At 44.7% G+C, this 23,973-nt stretch overlaps 1 protein-coding gene and 1 long non-coding RNA gene across 2 annotated transcripts in view; one reads left to right on the top strand and one right to left on the bottom strand.

Annotated features, from left to right (window-relative positions):
- Window positions 1–23,973, bottom strand: part of LOC137326643 (uncharacterized) — a 135,136-nt gene that overhangs the window by 66,929 nt on the left and 44,234 nt on the right. The gene's annotated exons all lie outside the window — the stretch shown is intronic.
- The window catches only part of rin3 (Ras and Rab interactor 3), a 91,222-nt gene that overhangs the window by 57,636 nt on the left and 9,613 nt on the right, over window positions 1–23,973 (top strand). The window contains exons 5-7 of the mRNA XM_067991932.1: window positions 11,985–12,076; window positions 13,152–14,639; window positions 18,943–19,251. Coding sequence (XP_067848033.1) covers window positions 11,985–12,076; window positions 13,152–14,639; window positions 18,943–19,251 — 1,889 coding nt within the window. The remainder of the gene's footprint in view (window positions 1–11,984; window positions 12,077–13,151; window positions 14,640–18,942; window positions 19,252–23,973) is intronic.

Consider the following 23,973-nt stretch of genomic DNA (forward strand, 5'->3'; position numbering starts at 1 on the left):
CCAGGGGAAAATTGGCTCTAATTTTCTTTCTATGTGAAGAATAACTAAGTGAAACTTCATTGACACAATTCCTTTGTCATCTTTCAAGATGAAAGGTTAATTAAATCGTCTTTTCAAACCCCTGGAGATATCTTTGAATTCAGATCCCAGCAGCTTTTCGTAGGCACAGTGACCTTTCAGGTTAATAGAGCTATAACAACAACCATATTATTCTTTGGGTTTGGATAATGAATATGCGATTCTTGAAGCCAAATTACATCCTAAATATGCCACGTTTTTAAAAATTTTCAGCCAAGTGGCTATCCTCCAAAGCACAAAGTAAATTGAGAAAATTCTCAAATCCAGCCTCTCTCCTATTGTAGTAGCAAGGCAATCAATACTATGTCTGATTTAAGCACTGAGAGTTAACAAACTCCTTCCAATTAGCTCTCATGATACAGGCTTTGTGATTCATGCACAGTCTGGAGGTAGATCTTGCATTTGTGCGATAGTGTAAAATTGGTGATAGCGAATCAGCAGCCCGTTTTTATTCCCATTGACTTCGTTGACCCTCCTCCACCACTTACTTTGCAGCTTCGGCCCGATTTTAAGTGATCTGAGTTTGGTGCCTGTGTGGTGCCCTGTTGCTCGCCTGGCAAATAGAAATGAGGCCGAAGCCTCAAAATCAAGGGGATCCACTTCACCGCCAGAATGGGCGGCCGACCAGCGCACTCCGCCCTGAAAATGAAAATCTACCCCACTGTCTCTGTAGCGTGTGATACCTGTAAACCAGCTTTAGTGTCATTTAAACATTCCATTTAAACTGCCTTGAAATGGTAACTTATGAAAGCTGTCAAAATAGTTTTAAAGGCATTCTGATGCGAAACTCTCAAAGGATTGTTATCAGTCTAATTCAGGTTGCTAATGGACATGCCAACTACTCACTGAGAATCTTGTTCTGCCCACAGTGTTGCTTCTGATTTTAACAGGGATTGTAAAATAGCAGATTCAATATTAACTCCCACCCCCACGACGGGCGGGAAAGAGTTGGGGGGTGGGGTGGGGGGGGGCGGTGGTTAAAAATTAAAAATTGGGAAACGCATCCCCAACCCACCTCGTACTTGCCTGCCGCCATTTTTACGGCAGCGGTTTGCGTGTGGTGGGTCTTGGAGAGGTGGGACACTTCATTATCATATAAATCAGGCTCTCACAGTGCAATTGGGAGCCTGATTTAAAATTTAACAGCTCAGAAAACCTAGCAGCAAAATGGAGGCGGGAGCTGCCGGTTCCAGCAGGTTAGTGCTTTTTACAGCACTCCTTGTGGGCCAGGAGGAGCAGGAGTGCTTCCCCCCCGGCCCCCCAAAGAAGCCTTCAGTCTCCCTTCTGCCGATCACGGCCCCTCCTCGGTGGCATGATCGTCAACTGCTCCCCGTCCCCCTCCACCAAGCCCTGGTCCCAAGCCCCGATTTCTCCCAATTGCCGGTGACCATCTCCTCAAGTCCCCGGCTGCGGCCTCCTGCCGCTGTTCTTCCCGCCCGGCAAACGTCAATCTGGCCGGCTGTCAGGCAGGAAACGGAAGAAGAAAATGTTAATGAGGTCATGTCGATATTAGCGGCAGGACCTCTGCATCCCCGGGTTTTCCGAGTTTTACACGCGCTCCGACGCTCCCCCGCACCCTCCCCACCGTGAATATCAGGATCATTAATTCCAAACGTACAAAAATGACACACAGGAAAAATACCATGAATGTCCATCAAGCTAGTCCCAGACTGTCATAGTACAACTTAACCCCATGATCCCCATCATCAACCCCTAGCAGCCATGTAATTTCCTGGGAGAGGTTAAAAAAAAAACAAAAGAAAGAAATCCTAGGCCAATGCAGGGGGATGAAATCTAGGAAATTCTTCTCCAACCCCCAAAGGCAATCAAACAGGTTCCAGGAGACCACAGTGACTGAAAGACACATTCCCAATACCCCACTTTCCTTTTGTGTGCTGTGATGTGTGCCACAGTTAGGAACTCACCCACCTCCCTTTTGAATGCTTGCAGTAAATCCACGCTCACTGCACAAGCCACCAACTTATACCAAAGGTCAACCACATTTATGAAAAGAAAAACCTCCTGACACCTAATACTAGTTCTATGCTTGTGAATGAAGTGGGAACAATTTACTTAGGGCCATTCAAAGAGCTTGACAAATGCAGAATATCAGGCAGTATTTCTTTAATATTGCGTTTTACAGGAATATTTTTTCAATATAGATTTAATGCCAAAATGAACAATAATCGAAGCCAAGGTAAATATACTGAATCTTAATATTTCATATTCAATTTATAGCAAACCAATTCCAAATATACCCATTCTGGGCAGAATTATGATGGAATCATTAAGGGATCCGACATTCCTCTTCTGATGGAAAATAGGAGAATGTCTTTTTTTGCTCTATAATTAACAATCTCGGTCGCCTCAAGGCCTGCCTGATGCTATTTTCAGGTGGGCCACTAAATGGGCAAGTAGCCCACCCACCAGTTTCACGCGGAGAGCTGCTTAAATACGCAAATCGGGGTCTTATGCTGGTTGCAGGACCCAGATTTTCAGGTACAGATGGGCGAGCCTCGCACGCTTCACTCATTTGTACATGACGTTAAGCGGCCTAACTAATAGTCCTTAAAGAGATCGCCAGAAGTGGTTCAAAAAAACAACCAAAGAAATTTTTAATTTTCATTTTTATGGGTGAGGAGGAGCAGGAGTGCACTTACTGGGCCTACAAAAAAACCTCCAGCCCATGCAAGACCCCTCCCCTGGGGATCGCCTCACCTCCCTCTAGGCCTGATCTGGCTGTTTCAGTGCGGGAATCATCCAATTTCCCACCCCTCCTCAATCGGCGAGCTGCAGCGGGTCACCTCATTTGGTGCCCAGGGCATTTAAATGAAAACCGTTCAGGCCTCCAGACACTGGCTTTGGGCGGGCAGTGTGGCCGCTCCATCGTGCCCGTTTCGGGCAGACGTCGAAGATCCCCTCTGTGGAACCAGTGTACAGGAGAGGGGCTAGTCTAATGGCGGCTCGCCAGGTCCATGAAGAGGTGGGTCTCAAATGCTGTCAGAACTCTAGCGGTCACATCTCGATGGTAGGAGTACCTTGTGCCCAGAGTCCACAGTCAACAAAACTCTCCTCAGAAAGAAAATTCAGGGGGAGAAAACAGGGATAAGGAAACAAAGAGCAAGTGATCTAAACTTGCAACACCCACAGCATCCAAGGGCTAACAATGTGACAACCACTAATTATCCCCTGGCGAGTCCTGTACTGAATAATCAATACCACTAAGTTTGGGATCTGCAAGCACAGATTTCAATCCAAACAAAATATCTCATTATCTAATGCAGAGTCACAAACTCACAATAAACCACCACACAGAAAAATAAAGGGACAGTCTGTTAAGACACTGCTCAATGCTCAGGCTCCAAGGAGAATAGTACTGAAGCCAAGCACTGCTCTTCCTTTTAATGCATGTGTGTGCTACTGGTCTCGACTCGAGGGTCAATACAAAGAAGCATTTGTTCTCCGCACATTTGATTTCTGTTGGCAATAGTTTGGTTCCAGGCACCATCGATAATGGATAGAAAGGGCCTATTTCCCATGGCGGTGGGGTCAATAACCAGGGGGCATAGATTTAAAGTGATTGGTAGAAGGATTAGGGCAGAAATGAGGAAAAATGTTTTCATCCAGAGGGTGGTGGGGGTGTGCAACTCACTGCCTGAGGGTGGTAGAGGCAGAAGCCCTCAACTCATTTAAAAAATACCTGCATGTGACCTGAAGAGCCGTGATCTGCAGGGCTACGGATCAAATGCGGGAAAGTGGGATTAGGCTGGGTGACTCGTTTCTCAGCCGGTGCAGACACAATGGGCTGAATAGAATCATAGAAGTTTACAACATGGAAACAGGCCCTTCAGCCCAACATGTCCATGTCGCCCAGTTTATACCACTAAGCTAGTCCCAATTTCCTGCACTTGGCCCATATCCCTCTATACCCATCTTACCCATGTAACTGTCCAAATACTTTTTAAAAGACAAAATTGTACCCGCCTCTACTACTGCCTCTGGCAGCTCGTTCCACACACTCACCACCCTTTGAGTGAAAAAATTGCCCCTCTGGACCCTTTTGTATCTCTCCCCTCTCACCTTAAATCTATGCCCCCTCGTTATAGACTCCCCTACCTTTGGGAAAAGATTTTGATTATCTACCTTATCTATGCCCCTCATTATTTTTTAGACTTCTATAAGATCACCCCTAAACCTTCTACTCTCCAGGGAAAAAAGTCTCAGTCGATCCAACCTCTTCCTATAAGTCAAACCATCAAGTCCCGGTAGCATCCTAGTAAATCTTTTCTGCACTCTTTCTAGTTTAATAATATCCTTTCTATAATAGGGTGACCAGAACTGTACACAATATTCCAAGTGTGGCCTTACTAATGTCTTGTACAACTTCAACAAGACATCCCAACTCCTGCATTCAATGTTCTGACCAATGAAACCAAGCATGCTGAATGCCTTCTTCACCACCCACTCCACTTTCAAGGAGCTATGAACCTGTACTCCTAGATCTCTTTGTTCTATAACTCTCCCCAACGCCCTACCATTAACGGAGTAGGTCCTGGCCCGATTCGATCTACCAAAATGCATCACCTCACATTTATCTAAATTAAACTCCATCTGCCATTCATCGGCCCACTGGCCCAATTTATCAAGATCCCGTTGCAATCCTAGATAACCTTCTTCACTGTCCACAATGCCACCAATCTTGGTGTCATCTGCAAACTTACTAACCATGCCTCCTAAATTCTCATCCAAATCATTACTATAAATAACAAATAACAGCGGACCCAGCACCGATCCCTGAGGCACACCACTGGTCACAGGCCTCCAGTTTGAAAAACAACCCTCTACAACCACCCTCTGTCTTCTGTCGTCAATCCAATTTTGTATCCAATTGGCTACCTCACCTTGGATCCCGTGAGATTTAACCTTTTGTAACAACCTAATGGCCTCCTCCTGTGCTGTAAATTTTCTATGATTCTATCATTGGTACGGAACAATGAGGACTGATTTTAAGTGCCTTCGCCAAAGTAACCGGGTCAGTAGCAGCCTGAAATTGGCATCAGGAGACTTACAAGCCTGTTGGGTAATGTCCTGAGTAGGACCCTGATTGCAATTTTAAGGTATGAATGGGTGCAGTAGGGCGGTGAAGAAGGCATTCGGCATGCTTGGTTTCATTGGTCAGAACATTGAATGCAGGAGTTGGGATGTCTTGTTGAAGTTGTACAGGGCATTGGTGAGGCCACACTTGGAATACTGTGTACAGTTCTGGTCACCCTACTATAGAAAGGATATTATTAAACTAGAAAGAGTGCAAAAAAGATTTACTAGGATGCTACCGGGACTTGATGGTTTGACTTATAGGGAGAGGTTAGACAGACTGGGACTTTTTTCCCTGGAGAGTAGGAGGTTTAGGGGTGATCTTATAGAAGTCTATAAAATAATGAGGGGCATAGATTAGGTAGATAGTCAAAATCTTTTCCCAAAGGTAGGGGAGTCTATAACGAGGGGGCATAGATTTAAGGTAAGAGGGGAGAGATACAAAAGGGTCCAGAGGGGCAATTTTTTCACTCAAAGGGTGGTGAGTGTCTGGAACGAGCTGCCAGAGGCAGTAGTGGAGGCGGGTACAATTTTGTCTTTTAAAAAGCATTTGGACAGTTACATGGGTAAGATGGGTATAGAGGGATATGGGCCAAGTGCAGGAAATTGGGACTAGCTTAGTGGTATAAACTGGGCGACATGGACATGTTGGGCCGAAGGGCCTGTTTTCATGTTGTAACTTCTATGATTCTATGATTCTATGTGCGTTGTGCACACTCTGCTTATTTGCACTAGCATTGAGCAACCTAACCAACGATCCTTAAAGGGGCCGTTGGCCGCTGCTCAAAATACGGCCCAAAGAAATTTATATGGGCCCAGGAGTGCAGGCCCATGCACGATCCTCCCTAGATTGCTTAACCCCCTCCCCACCACCCCGACCAGGCTACAGTTGGCAATTGGCTCTGGATAGGAGCTATGCAATTTCCCACCCTCCCCAGTTGGTGAACTGCCTTGAGTCACCAGTTTGGTGCACACACTCACTGGCTGAATGCTAATACATCCTGGGCCTCAAAATTGCACCGCCCCTGCTGACCGCCTGTTGTGCCCCTAAACTAAAAATTGACCTGATGGAACCATAGAACATTACAGTACATTTTTTTTATATTTCAAAATATACTTTGTGTCATAAAATTTAACGATACCACAATTCTAAGGCAATATAATTCAAAACAATACAACACGGATCGTACACATGATTCCAATATTACAATTTAAACACAGTACATATCATATAATACACGCTGTACAATACAAGGTGGGATGGCCTTATACGGTGGTCTTTCCCCATAGAGCTTTTGCCTAAGTTGCACCTCGCTTCAGTGCATCCCACAGCACGTACTCCTGGACCTTGGAGTGTGCCAGTCAGCAACACTTGGTTGTGGACAGCTCCTTCAGCTGGAAGACCAGCAGGTTTCGGGCGGACCAAAGGGCCTCCTTCACCGAGTTGATGGCCTTCCAGCTGCAGTTGATATCTGTCTCGGTGTGCGCCCCAGGGAACAGCCCATCGAGCACAGCGTCCTGTGTTACCGAACTGTTGGGGATGAACTGGGACAGATACCAACACATCTCTCTCTACAACCTCTGCGCGAAGGGGCAGTCCATCAGGAGGTAGACAACGGTCTTGTCCCCGCCGCAGCCTCGAGGGCAGCTCGCAGTGGCACTGAAATTCCGTGCGTGTTGGAAGGACCGCAATGGGAGGGTCCTTCTCACCACCTTCCAGGCTATATCCTGGTGCCTGTTGGTCATTTCTGGCGACGAGACGTTCAGCCAAATGGCAATAACCATCCGGTCGGGGAACTGCCCGATCGGATCCACCCTCTCCTTTCCTTGCAGGACTCTCGGAATGTTTTGTGTCGACCACTGTCTGACGGCCTTGTGATCGAAGGGGTTCCTCCTCAGGAACTTCTCCACCTGGGACAGGTGGTGGGGTACGGTCCAGCTGGACGGGACGTCCTGCGTCTGCTTGGCCAGCGTGGCCAGACCCAGCCTTCTCAGTGTGTTGGACAAGTAGAAACTCAGCACGTAGTGACACTTGGTGTTTGCGTACTGGTGTTTGCATATTGTGAGGCAGCCACACACAAAGGTGGCCATCAGGATCAGAGCAGCGTTGGGGACGCTCTTTCCCTCCTTGTCTGGGGGTTTGTACATGGTGACCCTGCGGACACGTTCTACCTTGGACCTCCAGACTAAGTGGAAGATAGCTCAGGTGACTGTGACGGCGGAGTTGTGGGGAGTGGGCCAGACCCTGGCCATGTAGAGCCACACCGTGAATACCTCACACCTTATCACCAGGTTCCTGCCGGTTATGGGGAGGGAGCATCCCACCCACGTATCAGGCTTCTGTTTGGCCTTGGCGATCCGCTCCTCCCAGTTTTTGGTGCAGGCCTGGGGCCCTCCAAACCAGGCTCCCACCTGCCAAAGGACATGGCCTCAATCTTACTGCGGTTCACTCTGGGCCCCGAGGCCAGCTTGAAACGGCCGCAGATGCCCATCAGTCTGTGGACCGACTGCTGATTGGAACAAAAGACGGTGATGTCCATGTACAGGGAAGCCTTAATCTGAGGGCCTCCTTTGCCCGGGATCCCTGATACCTGCGTCCTTCCTGATGGACGTGGCAACTGGCTTGATACAAGATACGAACAAGATTTCTGATTGGAAAGCTCTCCGACTCCCACCCGTTGATTAGGACTGTGCTACAGATATCCGCATTGAGCAGTCGGATCCAATAGCGGATTCCCTCCCCAAACCCCATTTTGGAGAGCACATCCATCATGTACGTGTGGTATATTCTGTCGAAGGCCTTCTCCTGGTCCAGGCTGGTACAGTACATAAACACATTGAGTGCGTGCCGGTGCTATTATCCACATCATCCACCTAGTCTATCCCCCCTCTCCTGCTTTCTCCCTACACTCATTAATATTCCTCTTTTTTATACTACTCTCTCATCCCTTTTTAAAAAAAAAATATGGACTCTGCAGGCTGGGAGATCGGCGAGATAATATACAAATATACAAAAACATTTATTTTGCATCGTTATTTATTTAACTATATTTGTATTACAATGAGAAGCCCTATTCATTTGCTTATATTATTGTATGTCATTGGCAGGAATTTAACTTATGAGTAGCAAACTTAAGACGTGCACTTGCTATTAATAAATTGTTTCACTCATCTGTAAACTCTGTTAAAATAAACTTGTTCGTAACAAAAATCCAATTGACACTAAACCGTTAAGCAGATCCAATGGTGAAAGTCCACATGAATCAGCAGTGACAATGCAAAACCACAGATGTGTGTTGGGAAACACAAAATGAGACATCTCACAAGTGAAGTAATAGCCTCAACTCTTAACCTTATCTTGGAGGAGATATTATTTAAGAATCATGATATAGGATTATTCAGACACATCGAAACTCTTCCGTGAGAAAACTTGTGGGATGTATGTGATGAATGCAGGTGTCAGCCTTGACAAAGTGGTGGCACTCTCACTTTTACAGAGATTTGAATGTATCGGCGTCATTTTAGCACCCGCTATCGGGTGCGTTCCTGGCGGGGGGGGGGCTCCGAAATCGGAGAATCCCGGAGCAGGTTCGGAGCCCGGCTCCAACCCGTCCACTTCTGGGATCCCCACTGACGCACCGGCGTGCGCGCGCAGCCCCCGCTGGTGGGAATCCCGCAGGCAATTAAAGCCAGCGGGGTTCTACTTGAAAGTATTTATTTTGCTTGTTCAGGTCATTAACTGACCTGATTAAGGGATTATGTGAGGAGGGGTGGGATTTTAGAGCAAACTGGGACTGTTTCCCACACTGGGGGAAACACTCCCAGTTCAAATGGACCTGTTGCAGCTGTCAGCCTGTGGCAGCTGCAAAGGTCCATTTGACAGGTGTGGGGTGGGGGGGGGGGAAGACCCTCACTCATTGCAGGAGGCCACTCTGTCACTTGGGACAAAGTTTGGCCTCCACCACCCTCCTCCTGACAATCAAAGTCACCAACTTGCACACTTACCCCGGGGTCCAGAGACATGTACCTAACTTGCGGACCCCCTCAGATGTACATCTTCCGGATGGAGGCCGCCGTAGCTGCAGTCATGACCTCCTCGGAGGGCGAGCAGCATCACCAGTCTCACCATCCACACCGTCCACCTCTGACACGTGGAGCTCCACAACACAGTGCTGTGACACATCCACCTGTACAGCAGGCGGGAGGGCTACCGCAGAGAGAGATGCGTCACAGAGGCACTACCCTCGCCAAAGGATCTACAGACCGAGGCTCAGCCTCCTGGACCTCTCTGAGCAGCAGTGCACACGGAGGCTCAGAGTCACTCGACATGTAGTCGTGGACATCTGCAGCCTCCTTCATGCCGAGCTGCTCCTGGCTGGCCCGAGCACCATCTTCTTACCTGTCGCTGTCAAAGTCACCACTGCCCTCAACAACTTCTCCTCCGCATCCATCCAGGGTGCCACCGGGGACATCGCCGACGTCTCTCAGTCGTTTGCACAAAAGAGTCCTGCAAATACACCTGTACCCACTCTGCAGTGACACAATGGGTGGCATCAGTTGTGGGTCTTCATAGTGATCCTCAGGAAAGGGCATTATTGCACAAACCAGACAAGATTCGCAAAGACATGGCAGTAGTGGTGCCAATATAATATGTAATGTGAGTTGGTCAGAAATTCAATATAAGTAACAACCATGACAAACCCTCAAATACCCTTGTGCATCCCCTTCATGCTCACGACACGTTTGCCTTACGCTTCCTACTGACATATGTGATGCATGCCCTGTGGCTGCAGCACAGGTAGTGGCAGGTTGAGTGCGGCTGACCGTGAAAGAGATGCACGAGAGGGTGAGTATGAGATAGAGCCATGAGATTGTATGAGGATTGGGTTGAGTGGTAGTGGCGGGATGAGTACTGGCGAGGTGAGTAAGTGCAGGTAAGATGAGGATGAGGTTTGAGTGGGTATGAGGGGTGATGTGACAGAGTAGTGTTGGCAGTGCTGAAGGAGATGTGGGGTGGGGGCGGTGATGTGGCAGATGGAGTGTAGGGGAATGAGTGAGTGTACTCACTTTGGCTGACCTACTGAGGTCATTGGAGCGCCTCCTGCACTGTATGCAGGTGCATGATATGTTGGTGGTGCTGGTGACCTCCTCTGCCACCTCGAGCCAGGCCTTCCTGGTGGCAGAGGCAGGCCGCTTCCTCCCGCCCGCCGGGGGGAAGATCTCTGTCCTCCCCCTCCTCCTCACCCCATGTATTGATACCTAGAGTGAGGCATCATTAAACTGGGAGCAGCCTTCCCCCTGGGCTGCTCCATGCTGTAATTTTTTCTATTTGTTGCAGCATCTGTCAGTGGAGGACTGCCCCTTTAAATAGAGCTCCTCCAGCTGACATATCTTACTGCGCATGCGCAGCCCGCCCGACGCGCAGATCAGCAGTGGGGAACCCGGAGGACCAGTTAAGTGGATCCAATTGGGCTGCGATCGCGCGGGTGGCTGACTCATTTCACTGGGCGCGTTACCCATGCGCCCAATAGCCTCCCCGCCGCGAACCCGCAGCCCTGGTAACATCGAGCCCATAATGTAGGCTGAAGCTGCAGTGCAACTCTGAGGGAGTGCTGCACTGTCAGAGGTGCTGTCTTTAGGATGAGACATTAAACCAATGCCCCATCTGCCTTCTCGGGTAATGTGAAAGATCCCACGGCACTATTCAAAGAAGAATAGGTGAGTTCTCCTGGTGTCCTGGCCAATATTTATCCCTCAACCGACATCGCTGAAAAGAAATCAAATTATCTGGTCATTTATTTTATTGTTGTTTGTGGGACCTTGCTGTCTACAAATCGGCTGCCATGTTTCCCTACATTACAACAGTGACTACACTTCAAAAGTACTTCATTGGCTGTGAAGTGTTTTGGGTTGACCTGAGATAGTGAATGGTGCTATATAAAGAAGTGAGGAAAAACCCCAATGTCAGAAAGCTTTAGGAACCGTAGGTCCAAACTCACCTGTTCCTCTAAAGCGATCTACACTTACGACATGTCATGTCTCCAATTACTCATATACAATATCCCAAAATATTATTTTCCGAAGGCTCCACCCTCCCAATTGCTTCCCGGATCCTTCCTCCTTCCCCCTCCCAATCGTAGCCCGATCCTTCCTCCTCCCCCCTCCTGATCACAGCCTGAAGCTTCCGCTTCGCCCACCACCCCCCACCTCCCCCACCCCACCCCCACCGCTAAATTTCTGTCAATTTGGCCGGCTGTCGGGCGAGAGTCTGCACAGAATGATTTAAATGAGGTGCTGCCATTAGGATCGGCAGGGTTTCCACATCCCCGGCCTTGCCGGGTTTTTCGCCTGCTACTGGGCTCCCTCGCACCCTTCCTGCCTCCCCGTTAATATCGGGGCCAATGTTTCCGTAGATTAGTTGTGAACTTACTCCCCTTCAAGTGCAAACCATTTCCTGTGGGTCTACTGTCCTGGACAAGGTGAAATAACTTGTCGTGGTCTACATTATCTAGTTCCTTTAGAATCCAATAAATGGCAATATATCACCTCTCAACCTTCTCTCTTCCAGTGAGAACATGCCCTCATAATATCATTACTGATCTCTGTTATTCTTTAATGGGAAACAATCATAGTCAGTGGAATGGATCTTTTTCCACTTAAAGTGCTCCTTATCTACTGTCCAATAGGTTTTAATGGTTATTGGTCAACGAAGCGATATGGTAAAATCTTTCAACAGCTCATAGGCTTATCACACAGCTCTACTTTATCCACATGTAGGACCTTACTGTGTATTCTTTTCTTTATGCTTGTAGAGATATACTGCCATCTGTACTGGTTTTGCCCCAAGCTATAGCAGAAGCAACAAACTCAGAAGAGCTGGAAGTTGTTTCACATCTGGGAATAGGTATGTACTGGAGGAAAGTTTTGTGCATCATAGTTTACACGTTTGACATCTTGAATAAAAATGATCACTGACAGTATTGCTACAACAGATATTATACCCATAGGATGCATCAAATGCCACAAACTAGAAGCATTATATTTACACTGGCTCCCTCTCATTATTGAATCCAGTAACTCTTCCAAGCTACTTCCTTCCCTGTGACATCGTTGGCTCACTGTTTAAACCAAAATATTTTTTTAAAAACTCAAGGCTAAGACAAGTAAACAAAATGATATTCAGTTTAATTTCTAATTCTTTGCAACTATTTGATGTTAATGGCGAGACCTCTTCAGCAGAGTGAACTGATTCTGTAAACATTACCTTCAAGAGATCCCCAAGACATGTAGGGAGTGAATTTGGGCAAGGGTTCTCCCGCTTGTTCACCGTACTTCAGTGGAAGAGTCGCAGAAACCCCGGAAAAATGGTGTCAATGGTGCAGTTTTACCGGAATTCCTGCGCATCTGCCACCAAAGTTACTGCAGGCAAGTAGGAGAAGTGCAGAAATCCACCCCAATATACGTTTAAAAAATAAACAATATGTGTGCGATCAAAATGAGGATTTTGTAGTTCATTGTAATATATATGAATACAAGAAGTTGAATTATAAATTCTGAATTTGCCAGATTCCTCGCCCAGATAGGGGGAATCGAATTCAGAGGTCAGGGCGCCCAATATATGGTGTGCCTGATTTTCCGTCCATTGATGGGATGGAAAATTGGAAATGCCACAAATCGCTCACACTGACCTCTGTGGCCAACTCTTCAATCTCCAGTCCCGTCTCGTGAGACTCATCAGAGTTTCAAAATCTGGATGCTATAAAGTCAGCAAAGAGCTATGTTACAGTTTTCATAGAAGTAAGCAGTGACAAACATAATGAAAAGAATGAAATATATTCATATCTTAAGATATTATATATTAATATCTAATCAATACAAGGTCAACACATTTTATGTTTATTTGTGGATTATTTTACATCAATTTATGTTGTGCTCCTTTGAATGAAAAATCTTACGGCTTATTGTGTCCTCTGCATTAGATTTCTGGAATTCATATATAAACAGAAGGTATCAAGAAGGGAGTTTCTCAGTTTCAAAAGACTTAAATGCCATTAATAGTGAGACTCATAACCTTCAAACGGCGCCTCATTTGTCCTCCGATAAAAGGCAATGTTCATGTGAGATTGAGTTGTCAGCAGGAAATGACAAGCTGTGGTTTGTTAATCCTGTATTTGTCAAAGAATACTGCAGCATTGCTCCTTCATCCTCACCAGCACCACACCAGAGCTCAAACTCCACAAATAACTTGGATCTGAAAGTGAGGAGACCCCCACCACTCCCTCCCCGACCAAAGGCATCAGAAGTGATTGCTGCAATGTCTGATAGCTGCAGAGTTAGTAACCAGGAGCTGCATGGTGGAGAGTTCAAGAAAAACGGTGAAGGAATTCAAATCAGAAGGGATCATGAAAGTTTAATAGAGCAGATTAAGGACCCGGAAAAGGGGAGGAAAGAATTTGAAATCGATGCGGACAACATCAGAAGTCAAAATCGTGACAGATTCCCACCAGTTCCACCTAGGCGTCGGCCATCAGAAAAGCAGCCTACAGAGATTAACAGCAGTGAGAGTGAGGCGCAGAGCGAGGAGACGAGGAAAGCACCTGAGGGAACGGCACAAAGCAATAATAATACAGAGAATGATAAGCTGCCAGTTGAAGCCTGCATCAAGTCTACAGTCAATGAACAACATGAGTTGCAGAGTGACAAACCGAAGAATACTGATGATGGTCTTAATAACTGCGCCTCAGACAGAGCCAGCACTGAGCAAGGGAAGCAATCAAGGAAACAGTCTGCACCTGTTGCACCTCCGAGAAGAAAAAAGCTGTCCAAGCAAATTGCCAAGCATTGGGAAGAAACCAAACAAGAATGCACCATCAAAAGTCAGGAAAACAAAGAGTCAAAGATAAATAAGTTAGATACGATAAAGGATCAGTCAGAAGCTGCTTCTGACTCCTCAGTCCAGAGTTCTGTATACACTGACAGTGAATGTGTGCAATCATGTAACTTCACTGATTTGAAAATAGCTGATGGATCGTTGTACTCTCCTGAAGGTAACGTACGAAGTCCTGTTTCAGAAGCAGAATCTTACTCCACTAGCAGCACAGAGGAAGAGCAGGATTCAGTGAACACTCCTTCAGGAACCAGGAAACAACGGCGCTCAGTGATGTTGGACAAAGCGAAAAACAGACTGTCAACAATGACATTAAGCAATGTTTTAAATGCTTTCCGTTCGACAGACAGAAAGATTCAGAAGAAAATAACAGAACTTGCTCAAGAGAAAGAGTCTTACTTTGGTCACCTGGTCCAGGATTACAAAGCCTACACTTTGGAAATGATGAAAAATCAGATCTCAAGCACAGAAATGCTGCAGGAGATCCGGCAGATGATGACACAGCTCAAGAGCTATTTATTGCAAAGTACAGAGCTGACGTTAATGGTAGATTCATCTTATCAATCTGAAGAAAAACTGGGTAACGATTGACCTTTATTATTTCTAATTTATGGGGCACAAATTTAAAATGGTCGCTGAAAGAATTAAAGGGGAGATTAGAAAAAATGTCTTTACACATGGGGTGGTTAGAACATGGAATCCTGTGCCACAGATTGTTAATGAAGCAAAGTCCACAAGGTCTTTTAAAAGGCAACTGGATAGCTGCTAGAAAAAGAGGAATATTAAAGAGTATGGGTGGTGAGCAGGAGAGTGGGGTAACTAGGTGGCTCGTGTGGTGAAAAACACTGGCACAAACTTTATGGATTGAGAGGTTTGTTTCTGTGCTGTAACAGTCTATGATTTTATGGTTGCTTATTAGAAGAAATTCTTGCTTAATCAAAACTCCAGGTTAAAATACTTGCTTCTCAAGAATTGATTTAGGGTGAAAATAGAACAAATGAACAATTGGCGTCTTGGAAATTACTTACCCAAATTAAAAAGTGATTTATTTTAACTTCCTTCTTGGCTTTTGGGTATGAAGATCATCCACTGATACACTACAGACAAGATTTTGCAGTCCTAAATCTGGTTGACCACTCACACTACTGGGCTTAACTGAACAAGAGGCCTTTCCACAGTAAAGGCTGAATCTGCAGTCGCACAGACAATGGGGCCGAGTTTCCTCTGCCTAATTCCCTGTGGGTGCCTGGTTCTAGGTTGTTAAGCAGACACCTGTAACAACGGTCTCCGGGTCTTTTGTGCTTGACATGCATTTCCTGTGACAACCCCGGCACAGATGGGAGGCTCCTGCCTGAAACTGCATTTAATTTGTTTGTTAATGACGTCAACACACCACCCAGGTCATTTTTCTGGGCAGAGACCCAAAAAGAAGATTGCTCAGAGGAGGTGGGCATTAGAGTTGGCAGCCAGCCCCATCAGATTGGAGGGTCTGAAAAGGGGCTACCAGCCAAGCACTTCAGATCTGCACCACGCTATGTTTCACCTTCATTTAGGCCAGAAAAGAGGGATAACCGAGCTGGAAGCTATCTGACTGTTGTTTTTGATAGCAGCCAAAAGTCCCAGAAGCCAGTGGGAACTATACAGTTGTGATGCCTAGTGCATCACAATACGTACACTCCCCACCCAGAGCCATGTAATTTCCTGAGAGAGGCAAGAAGAGAAAACCAGTTAAAAACCCAGGTCAATTTGGGCGGCCTTTAAAGAAGAGATGGTTCGGGTACAGTCTATGTACATTCCCACGCGGGAGAAAGGTAGGGCAACTAAAGCCAGAGCTCCCTGGATGACAAAAAAGATAGAGAGTAAGATGAAGCAGAAAAAAGGGTCAAATGATAGATGTTAATACCATAAGTGAAAACCAGGCAGAATATAGAAAGTTCAGAGGGAAAGTGAAAAAGGAAATAAGAAGGCAAAGAGAGAGTACGAGAATAGACTGACGGCCAACATAAAAGGGAATCCAAAAGTCTTCTACAGGCATATAAATAGTAAACCGGTAGCAAGAGGAGGGGTGGGGCCGATTAGAGACCATAAAGGAGATCTACTCATGGAGGCAGAGGGCATGGCCGAGGTACTAAATGAGTACTTTGCATCTGTCTTTACCAAGGAAGAAGATGCTGCCAGAGTCTCAGTAAAGGAAGATATAGTTGAGATACTGGATGGGCTAAAAATTGATAAAGAAGAGGTACTAGAAAGACGAGCCATATTTAAAGTAGATAAGTCACCTGGTCCAGATGGGATGCATCCTAGGTTGCTGAGGGAAGTAAGGATGGAAATTGCGGAGGTACTGGCCATAATCTTCCAAACATCCGTAAATACAGGAGTGGTGCCAGAGGACTGGAGAATTGCAAATGTTACACCCTTGTTCAAAAAAGGGTGTAAGGATAAACCCAGCAACTACAGGCCAGTCAGTTTAACCTCAGTGGTGGAGAAACTTGTAGAAACGATAATCCGGGACAGAATTAACAATCACTTGAACGAGTGTGGATTGATTAGGGAAAGCCAGCACGGATTTGTTAAAGGCAAATCATGCTTACCTAACCTGATAGATTTTTTTGATGAGGTAACAGAGAGGGTAGATGAGGACAATGCGGTTGATGTAGTGTATATGGACTTTCAATATGCGTTTGATAAAGTACCGCATGGTAGGCTTGTCATCAAGATTGCGGCCCATGGAGTAAAGGGGGCAGTAGCAACATGGATACAGAATTGGCTAAGTGACAGGAAACAGAGAGTAGTGGTGAACGGGTCTTTTTTCGGACTGGAGGGAAGTGTACAGCGGTGTTCCCCAGGGGTTGATACAAGGACAACTGCTTTTCTTGATATATATTAAGGACTTGGACTTGGGTGCACAGGGCACAATTTCAAAATCTGCAGATGACACAAAACTTGGAAAGGTAGTGAACAATGAGGAAGATAGTGATAGACTTCAAGAGGATATAGACAGGCTGGTGGCATGGGCAGACACGTGGCAGATTGAATTTAACACAGAAAAATGCGAAGTGATACATTTCAGTAGGAAGAATGAGGAGAGGCAATATAAACTAGAGGGCACAATTCTAAAAGGGGTACAGGAACAGAGAGATCTGGGGGTATATGTGCACAAATCATTGAAGGTGGCAGGGCAGGTTGAGAAAGTGATTAAAAAAGCATATGGGATCCTGGGCAATTTAAATAGAGGCATAGAGTACAAAAGTAAGGAAGTCATGGTGAACCTTTATAAAACACTGGTTCGGCCACAACTGGAGTATTGTGTCCAGTTCTGAGCACCGCACTTTAGGAAAGATGTGAAGGCCTTAGAGAGGGTGCAGAAGAGATTTACTAGAATGATTCCAGGGATGAGGGATTTTAGTTGTGTGGATAGACTGGAGAAGCTGGGATTGTTCTCCTTGGAATAGAGACGGTTGTGAGGAGATTTGATAGAGGTATTCAAAATCACAAAAGGGTCTAGACAGAGTAGATAGAGAGAAACTGTTCCCGTTGGCAGAATGGTCAAGAACCAGAGGGCTTAGATTTAAGGTGATTGGCAAAAGAACCAAAGGTGACTTGAGGAAAAACTTTTTTACACAGCTAGTGGTTAGGATCTGGAATGCACTGCCTGAAAGGGTGGTGGAGGCAGATTCAATCGTGGCTTTCAAAAGGGAACTGGATAAATACTTGAAAGGAAAAAATTTGCAGGGCTACAGGGATAGGGCGGGGGAGTGGGACTAGCTGGATTGCTCTTGCATAGAGCCGGCACGGACTCAATGGGCCAAAGGGCCTCCTTCCTTGCTGTAACCTTTCTATGATTCTAATTAGCAGATAAAAATCTGGAAAATTCCTCTTCGATCCCCTTCGGCAATCGAAACTAGTCCAGGAAACCACCCTGGTCTTGATTAACACTGCAAGGTACTTACCGCTCATACGAGCTGATCTCGGCCCCAGCCAGAAAGAGGTCCAGCTCTCAACTGAAGGAATTCTGTGAAGCAGCGTTCACTGCACGAGTTGGCATCCTGTTCCACAGGTCCACTATTCTCTAGGAAAAGAAGAACCTCCGAATATCTAACCTAGTTCTGCCCTTACATAACTTGTATGAGTGACCCCTGGTCCTCCCTAAACTGTCCAGTTGAAACAATTGGTCTACACAAACACAGTCTAATCCCTTCATTATCTTATAAACTTCAATCAAATCACCCCTAAGTCTGTGCTTCTCTCAAACATGGAGACCAAATGCTATGAGCCTATGTGGGTAACTAAGATGCTTTAAAGTGGGACTTAATCTTGTGGCTTTCCTCTGCACCCTTTCCAAAGCTAGCATGTGAGGAGACCAAAACTGGACACAGTATTCTAACTGAGGCCTAACCAAAGTCTTTTACAAAGACAAAATGGGGTGCATAGTTTTATAGTGAAATGTCCTGTAAATGCATCCTAGTACCCACTAATGCAAATCACTACTTTGTGAAGATTAATCTACAGACAAAATTTACCTTCTGGAAGGTGAAATGTGATTTGAAGGGAAAGGAAAAGCAAACAGCAGACAAGAAGGCTCTTTGCAGGAACAGAAAGTAAAATAAAAATTAATGCCAAGGATTTCTAAATTCATAACAATCATTCCCAATTTGCAGCCTTAAACCCAAACTGTTTAACCTAAATCCTCATTAATGGGCTATCAATAAGTCAGCTACAGAGCAGGGGAGATTAGCTGCAGTTGAAATATTATTTTGTGTAAAAGAAATATATAATATAATTTACTGATCACACCAATGATGTCAAAAGAATTCTAAACCTTTTACCAATTATATGTTTTTGCAATGTGTTAATTAACGGCAAAGTCTTCTTATCTATTTTAGAAGTTGTTGTGGAAGCAGCATTGTGTAAATGTGTTCTCAAACCCTTAAGAGAACACATCAACATGCAACTAAAGGAAATTCATTCCAAAAATGGTAATTTGAAGCTTTTGAAAGAAAACCAACAGATTGTGCAAAACACAACCACCACAGATTTGGGTGTAACTACCAGCGTACCTGAAGTAAGCATTTTGGAGAAAATACAGCAGAAACTCAGCACCATGCACCAGGCCTATTCACCAGACAAAAAGGTCACCTATCTTCTCAAGTCCTGCAAGCTGATTTATGATTCAATGTCAGTTGGAACTACTGGTAATCATTTTTGTAATTCCTTATTTATGTTATGATTTGTACCTTTGACTAACTGTTTTATTCATGTGGATAGAAACTCCGGGGGTAGATTTCAACTTCACTAATGTAGTGGAGTGGATCATCCATCCATTATAGAACTCATCCGATTTCATTCCATTGACATCAAGGTGTATAACACGGGGGGGGGGGGGGGGGAGGGGTCGGCTCTGCACATTACCTCTGAGGTGGTGAAGTTGAAAACAGCCCCCTTTGTTTCTGACTGGTAAGCTGACAGCCTACATCTCCATCACATTTGGTAGCTCAGTCCAGATCACAAGATCATAAGAACCTACTGAATCCATGTACTCCCCTTAACTTATATCCCAAAATATACCCCTACCTTTCCGGCGGGTCTTGGCATATGGATTTTTTGTTACCTAGGATAACAAAAATCAATACTACATAGAATTACATAGAATGTACAGCACAGAAACAGGCCATTCGGCCCAATAGGGCTACACCGGTGTTTATGCTCCACACAAGCCTCCTCCCTCCCTACTTCATCTAACCCTATCAGCATATCTAAAATTTTCTCCTTCATATGTTTATCTAGCTTCCCCTTAAATGCATCTATGTTAGTCACCTCAACTACTCCATGTGGTAGCGAGTTCCACATTCTAACCACTATCTGGGTAAAGAAGTTTCTCCTGAATTCCCTATTGGATTTATTAGTGACTATCTTATATTGATGACCCCTAGTTCTGGTCTCCCCTGCAAGTAGAAACATCTTCTCTACGCCTACCCTATCAAACCCTTTCATAATCTTAAAGATCTCTATCAGGTCACCCCTCAGTCTTCTCTTATCTAGAGAAAAGAGCCCCAGCCCGCTGAAACTTTCCTGATATAACCTCTCAGTTCTCATATCATCCTTGTAAATCTGTTCTGCACCTTCTTCAGTGTCTCTATATCTTTTTTATAATATGGAGACAATATACTGTGCTCCTAACATTTGTAATTTAGTAAGCTAATAAATATGTCTGGGGCTATTTGTCTATAAACTTAGAAATATTAAAACTTACTGTTATTTAACTCCAAATAACCATCTCGGCCTTAAATTATATATGGAAAGAGGAAATGGGCAGAACACTATGCTGGTACTTTGCATTCAGCTCTTGGATCTGGGCTGGAATTCAGTCAAGACAAATGGAATGCTCTCTCTCTCTCTCTCTCTCTGCCAGCTGTGAGAGCCCTACATGAAAATAATTTGACTTGCCTAAACTGATACTAGCTCAATTGCTAAATTTAAATCTGAGATAGATAGCTTTTTGGCAACCAAAGATATTAAGGGATATGGGCCAAAGGCAGGTATATGGAGTTAGATCACAGGTCAGCCATGATCTTATCAAATGGTGGAGCAGGCATGAGGGGCTGAATGGCCTACTCCTGTTTCTATGTTCCTATATAAACCAAATTCCTTTTGGGCAAAGCACCACATTGACCATAATTTGGCACAACCTGGCATTACATTGGCAGTCTCATGAAGGAAGTAGGTGACACTGGTGCAGTGGGGATGCACTAATGAGGCATGGGTTCAAGTGAAATAATGGGGCAGATTACAGAGTGCTTGATAACCCTATTTATATTATGTAGCTGCTTCCAATGGAATTGATTCTGTAATGAAGCCCAGTTCCCTTATTGGTGAATTCCCCCTTTATACTGCGGACAATCACAGCAACGACAGATAACTGCGTATTTGTGAGATCCACACGTGCACAGTTGAAGTCCTGACGTGGTCCTTCTCTGATGTTGCAGAGTTGAGTAATGTGAAAATCTCATTGCTGGCCTGTATGAGTGAGCTAAGAAGATAGCTGACCCATGGCCAGACCCAAAATGGTGGACACATTCATCATGCCACTTAAGGCCAGTGCTTATAATTACCCAATGGTTGGAAGTACCGAGCAAAGTATAAGTCATAATAACCTTCTTTCTGCCCTTCAGCACACAATGTTGGCTTGTCATTGCGCTGTGACATTGGACCACAGATACGATCATTTCATTTTTGACATTTTCTGATTTTGAGCAAACAATTCTGAAGTAAAAAGAATTCTTAAATAAGAAATGATGTTTGCCAGTCAACTCCACACGCAAGAGTTTTGAATGGTCATTCAACACAAAGAACCATTCATGAATAACACGAAAATCAGAAAGTCAAATATATAGGGCCTAATGTTTCCACAGTTCAACTGTCAGAGGCTCAGAACAGGGCACACACGTCAATGAGCGATTGATTTCTACTTCAGCTAATTATTGTTCTTCTCTTCCACACTTTGTCCAACAAACTCCAAACTCTAGCGGCAGGGCTCAGCTGAAGCTATCTGGGATCAAGTGGTCCAGGCTCATGGGCCAGGACTAATAATTGTTATAGACCCCCAGGTCAGACACCTGAGCATGATGAGTTACTATGGAAACAGGTTTCTAAAGCCTCTAAAGCATGCCCTTTTCAAATGATCCGTAAGGATGCAACTGAAAAAAAATGTTACATGTGTTGCCCTTTTTCTTTAAGAGGCACAATTAATAAATGAACATGAACATAAACATAAAGTGGTGCATTTCACTTTTCAACCCTGTGGCACATTTGACTACAGTTTTTATCTATACTGTGTGGCGGTAATGCTAAAGATAATGTTACATCACATGCAGAAAACCATCCTTTTTCAACGCATATGAGACAATGTTATGAACATACCACTACCGTTGTGAAATACAATGATGTACCAAACGCAGCAGCAGCCCACTGAAGTCCCAGCAACAGTTCCCTGCTTTGCAGAACCACTTCATTAGCATAAAATTCAGCCTCTCTGCCCTCTCCAACAAGTCCTTTGCAGCACAGCACCATTAAAAAGAAATGTCAGTAAAAGGGAGTAATATTTCTATAAAGTTTACTAGATAAACACACAAAACCCACTTGTGTCATTGAGAAAAACACTGCATAGGAAAGATCCTTGGATATGCACTTGAAGTGCCATAACCTACAAGGCTACGGACCACGTGCTGGAAAGTGGGATTAGGCTGGGTGGCTCATTTTCGGCCGGCGCAAACACAATGGGCCAAATGGCCTCCTTCTGTTCCATAAATTTTCTATGATTAAATATATTTTTTCATTCGGCGCCTGAAGATGGACTGTCTAACTCATAGCTGCATCACTCAGGGCAAGTAAAACTCTCCCTGATGTGGGACCATTTATTTATCAGGTTATTGTGCAGATGACTGGCAGAGAGAGCCAAGGCAGAAACTTAATTAAGTGTTTCTGATGACATCATAAACCAGGAAAACATTGAATGATGGAAAACAGTCAGTGGTTTATGAATATCAATCGAATCCTGATTTTGACGTACTGTCTAGGCTTTATTGCCAGGTGTTTATTATTCTTTATAATATATAACGTGTAGTTTATAAGCTTTTCCTCTCTAGTACTGTAACTGGTCCATTGGATCAATGATTTTTAAACAGTGGAACAAATCTCAATGCACTAGATTGGATTGGGGCCTTTGATAGTTTTTGTTTGGTGATCATGGGGAACAGCCAGTTACCATAGTGACAACCAGTAGCTCAGTAAAATCAACCATGTTGATGGATCTGGAGACAGAACTCTTCAAATACCTGAAGATTGTCTTGAACTTCAATCTATAGTTTATCAGCAAAATTACTGACGTCCTGTTGTAATCACATTGACGCAAGATGTTGATAAAATCGTTTTACCACATTATTCCCCTCTACCATTTTATCACCATTTTTTCAGGGAATATTTTCTTCATTTATTTAGATTTTTTTCCTAGCCAAGCTTCTGGCGGTGTCACAATCAAGTTGGCCACAAGTTGATGCTTGACACCATTTCTAGGTTACTCTGCTCCCAACCTTTAAAAAGTGTCACTCTTGAACTGGTCACTAGATGGAAGTAGAGAGCAGCCTTCGATTACTCTCCTCCCACGCCTCTGGTAAAATAATTGCTGAACTGGTCAGAAAAGCCTTTGATTACTTGTTTCCTTTATGTGATGAGCTTGGCACTTTGCCTCTCACTGACAGGACGCCTGAATTTAGGATCTTGCCATGTATGAAATTACAGACTCAATCCCACATCCCATCACTGCATCATACTTCACTAGGCACTAACATGCTGCAGAGAACTAAAGATCATTTGTGCTGGAACAAATAGATCTTGCACCCCTAGACTCCATGGTCCCAAAATTCCTGAGTCTGGAGAGGGCATAAATCCCAAACTCTGCCCTATTTAGACTGGACTGTTAAATTTCAGTTGAGGGCCTTAGGTGGATCTTCTGTCAACTCCCCTTCACGTCAAAGGAGCAAGTCAGGGGGAGATTCCTTCATTTAAGGCCTTAACAGGCCTCAGCAGAACTCATGACGGTTGAGATTTGACGTGAGTCCCGTTAAGGTCTTCTTGAAGGCCCCAAACCTTTACTAGAATAAGATAATCAATCTCGAGAGAGCCAAAGCTCAGATGTTGTATAGTCCCCGCCGCTTATAGCGGGCGCATTAGTATTAACGCGATTTACCTGTCATTGTATGAGATAGTCTGAAAAAAATAACTTTATAAAATATATCTGTCAAGTTTTGCAATTTTTATCATTATTATATTAAAATATTACTTTTAAGTTAAATGTAGCTCACAAGAGATTCCCGTAGTAGCCAGAGGCTGAGGGGAGAAATGTGTATTTGAGCCAGATG

The sequence above is a fragment of the Heptranchias perlo genome, chromosome 10 (assembly GCF_035084215.1).
Source record: "Heptranchias perlo isolate sHepPer1 chromosome 10, sHepPer1.hap1, whole genome shotgun sequence".
NCBI classification, from domain to species: Eukaryota; Metazoa; Chordata; class Chondrichthyes; order Hexanchiformes; family Hexanchidae; genus Heptranchias; species Heptranchias perlo.